Genomic DNA, 4,450 nt, shown 5'->3' on the forward strand with positions numbered 1-4,450 from the left:
TCACAACATGGGTGCATCCAGAAACAGGAAAGCTGAGCTGGGAAGCTCCTTTCCTTCAGCAGGTTGGTTACCAACCATTCCAAACAATAAGCAAAACAGAAACTGTATCCCGACAGTCAGAATTTCAGTCATAGGAGCAATCAGTGGCTTTCCCTGAAGGGAATTCATGCAACCAAATCACTCAATTACCTGGAACCATGTGATTCCCAACAAAAGCCTTGTTTAGAAACAAAAAGAACTCCAATGTGTTTTGTCATTGACCTTTTAGCTCAGTTGGCTGGACAGCTGGTTTGTGATACAGCATCACCAACAGTCAGAGGGAAATTGAGAAACAAATCTGTAAGGAGATCTCAGTTATCTGTAAGAATAATAGGGTGGTTATGGTAGGGGATTTTAACTTTCCAAACATAGACTGGGACTGACATAGTGTTTAGGGTTTAGATGGAAAGGAATTTGTTAAGTGTGTATAAGAAATGTTTCTGATTCAGTATGTCAATGTACCTACTAGAGAAGGTGCAAAACCTGACCTACTCTTGGGAAATAAGGCAGAGCAGGTGACTGTGAGGTCAATGGGGGAGCACTTTGGGACCAGTGATCACAATTCTATTAGTTTTAAAATAGTGGTGGAAAAGGATAGACAGGATCTAAATGTTGAAGTTCTAAATTGGAGGAAGGCTAATTTTGAGGGTATTAGGCAAGAACTTTCAAGATTACAGCGGTGCTGGGAATGCACAGCAGGTCAGGCAGCATCTGAGGAGCAGGAAAGTCGACAGGGATCATTCCTGATGAAGGACTTTTGCCTGAAACATCGATTTTCCTGTTCCTCGGATGCTGCCTGACCTGCTGTGCTTTTCCAGCACTACTCTAATCTTGACTCTAATCTCCAGCATCTGCAGTCCTCACTTTCACCTAAGAACTTTCAAAAGTTGATTGGGGGGGCAAACATTTGCAGGTAAAGGGGCGGCTGGAAAATGGGAAGTCTTCAGAAATGAGATAACAAGAATCCATAAACAGTCTGTTCATGTTAGGGTGAAGGGGAATGCTGGTAGGCGTAGGGAATGCTGGATGTTGAAAGAAATTGAGGGTTTGGTCAAAAAAAAGAAAGCATATGTCAGGTAGAGATCAAGTAAATCCTTAGATTATAAAGAAAGTAAGTGTATACTTAAGAGGGAAATCAGGAAGGCAAAAAGGGGATATGAGATAGCTTTGGCAAATAGAATTAAGGAGAATCCAAAAGGTTTTTACAAATACATTAAGGACAAAAGGGTAACTAGGAAGAGAATAGGGCCCCTTAAAGATCAGCAAGGCAGCCTTTGTGCGGAGCTACAGGAGATGGGGAGACACTAAATGAGTATTTTGTATCAATGTTTACTGTGGAGAAGGGTATGGAAGAGACAGAATGTGGTGAAATACAGAGAAGTCAGATGACACCAGATTACAGTCCAACAGGATTTAGAGTCATAGAGATGTACAGCATGGAAACAGACCCTTCAGTCCATGCATCTCCGTCAGGTAAAGTGAGAGCAAAGCACACAGGCACAGAATTTATAGGCAGAGGGGATACAGGATAAAAAAAAATCACACAATAGTGTGAGTGGAGTGTCGCCAGTCTGAATAATAGGTCTCTGCAGGTGATCAAGAGCATCAGATGGTGTGAGTAAAGTGTCACCAGCTGAGTAACAAGTGAAGGGATGACCTATCATCTGATTAAATGAGGGAGTGCTGGAAACAAACCAAATGACTGGAATAACATGATAGGTAGGCGAGTCACATGCCGAGGGTCTAACTAAAGTAACAACAATCCAAAACTGTACAAACTAATGAAAGTAAAGATATCATAACAATTTACCAAGGAGGTGGTATTAAAACAAGACAGGAAAGAAGATTTTACAGGTACAGAACAGTGTGGTGGGATCACATGTAGTGAAACATGAACCCAAGGTCATGATTGAGACCATCCTCATGGGTACGGAACTTGGCTATCAGTTTCTGCTCGGCGAGTCTGTGTTGGTGTGTATCTTGAAGGCAGCCTTGAAGGATGCTTACCCAAAGATCAAAGTCTGAATGTCCCTGACCTTTGAAATGTTCCCTGACTGAGAGGGAACATTCCTATCTGAAGGTTGGCTAACGTGGTGCCACTATTTAAGAAAGGTGGTAAGGAAAAACCAGGGAACTATAGACCGGTGAGCCTGACCTCGGTGGTGAGCAAGTTGTTGGAGGAAATCCTGAGGGACAGGATTTACATGTATTTGGAAAGGCAAAGACTGATTAGGGATAGTCTACATCGCTTGTGTGTGGGAAATCATGTCTTACAAGCTTGATTTGAGTTTTTTGAAGAAGTAACAAAGAGGATTGATGAGGGCAGAGCGGTAGATGTGGTCTATATGGATTTCAGTAAGGTGTTCGACAAGGTTCCTCATGGTACACTGATGAAGGAACGTCACTCCGAAAGCTAGTGTGCTTCCAATTAAACCTGTTGGACTATAACCCGGTGTTGTGTGATTTTTTTAACTTTGTACACCCCAGTCCAACACCGGCATCTCCAAATCATGGTACACTGGTTAGCAAGGTTAAATCACATGGAATACAGGGAGAACTAGCCACTTGGATATAGAACTGGCTCAAAGGTAGAAGACAGAGAGTGGTGCTGGAGGGTTTCTTTTTAGACTGGAGGCCTGTGAACAATGGAGTGTCACAAGGAACGGTGTTGGGTCCACTGCTTTTCATCATTTATACAAACGACTTTGGTGTGAACATAGGAGGTATGGTTAGTAAGTGTGTAGATGACACCAAAATTAGAGGTGTAGTGGACAGCAAAGAAGGATACCTCAGAGTACAACGGGATCCTGAACAGATGGGCCAATGGGCCAAGAACTGGCAGATGGAGTGCAATTTAGAAAAGTGTGAGGTGCTGCATTTTGGAAAGGCAAATCAGGGCAGGACTTGTACACTTAATGGTAAGGTCCTGGGAAATGTTGCTGAACAAAGAGACATTGGAGAGCAATTTCGTAGCTCCTTGAAAGCGGAGTCACAGGTATGTAGGATAGCGAAGAAGGTGTTTGGTATGCTTTCCCTTATTGGTCAGAGTATTGAGTATAGGAGTTGGGAGGTCATGTTGCAAATGTACAGGACATTGGTTAGGTCACTGTTGGAAAATTGTATGCAATTCTGGTCTCCCTCCTATAGGAAGTATGCTGTGAAACTTAAAAGTGTTAGAAAAGATTTACAAGGATGTTGCCAGGGTTGAAGATTTGAGCTATAGGGAGAGGCTGAATAGGCTGGGGCTGCTTTCCCTGGAGCGTTGTGTGCTGAGGGGTGACCTTATAGAGTGGATAGTGTGACCAGACAAGGGTGTTTTCCCTGCGGTGGGGAAGTTCAGAACTAGAGGGCATAGGTTTAGGGTGAGTGGGGAAAGATATAAAAGGGACCTAAGTGGCACCCTTTTCATGCAGAGGGTAGTGCCTGTATGGAATGAGGTGCCAGAGGAAATGGTGGAGGATGGTACAATTACAACATTTAAAAAGAATAATAAGGGTTCACAGGGATACAGACTGGATGCTGGCAAATGAGACTAGGTTAACTTAGGATACCTGGTCAGCATGGACGAGTTGGACCAAAGGGTTTGTTTCCGTGCTGTACATCTCTCTGACTCCAAGTCCACAAATAAAACTAACCATGAGAACTGTAATAAAGTTTCTGTAGCATGAGCATACGAATGAGGAACAAGAGAAGGCCACTCAGCCCTCTGAGCTTGCTCTCTCATTCAATAACATCATGGCTAATCTGATTTTAGCCCGAACTCCACAAATGATGGGTGATTGGATAGTCAATTATACAATTGATAAAATAGTGAGCGACTGGAGATATCAATATTGGTCAGGAATAACTTCCCTGCATCTGCTGGAGAGGGTGGATAGGCCACTGGAGGTGGCATCTTTCATTTGAGACCTTAAACCAACATTAGAGTGGTGCTGGAAAAGCACAGCAGGTCAGGCAACATCTGAGGAGCTGGAAAATCGTGATGAAGGGCTTTTGTCTGAAATGTCAATTTTCCTGCTCTTTGGATGCTGCCTGACCTGCAGTGCTTTTCCAGCACCACTCTAATCTTGACTCTGTCTGCCACCTTAAACCAACAGTGCAGCACTCGCTCAGTACCCCCATTATGACCCTGTGCTCAAAGTCTCTGGTCAGTTGGAAGGGCCTGTGCCCAATATGTCGCCCTGTGGGTTTAACCTTGTGGATTGCTGGTGTGTGAGGAAGGAGTGCCACCTAACTGAAGGCTACCCTGACCCAGTTTTGCCTCTCAGTATCCAAACCCCCCATCCCCCACACTGTCATAAATGTAATACTACCCCCTAATCCCCAAACCCTAGCAATACCCTCACAGGGTCTGCTACCTCAGGATATTCCACGTTTACCTGGGTTCCAGGGCAGCCACTGTTCCCCTTTC

The 4,450-nt window shown here is 44.1% G+C and overlaps 1 protein-coding gene across 1 annotated transcript in view; it reads right to left on the minus strand.

Annotated features, from left to right (window-relative positions):
- Window positions 1-4,450, minus strand: part of LOC122551950 (tubulin alpha-4A chain-like) — a 16,795-nt gene continuing 12,345 nt past the window's right edge. Inside the window, exon 5 of the mRNA XM_043694520.1 lies at window positions 1-153. Coding sequence (XP_043550455.1) covers window positions 1-153 — 153 coding nt within the window. The remainder of the gene's footprint in view (window positions 154-4,450) is intronic.

The sequence above is a fragment of the Chiloscyllium plagiosum genome, chromosome 7, assembly GCF_004010195.1.
Source record: "Chiloscyllium plagiosum isolate BGI_BamShark_2017 chromosome 7, ASM401019v2, whole genome shotgun sequence".
NCBI lineage: Eukaryota > Metazoa > Chordata > Chondrichthyes > Orectolobiformes > Hemiscylliidae > Chiloscyllium > Chiloscyllium plagiosum.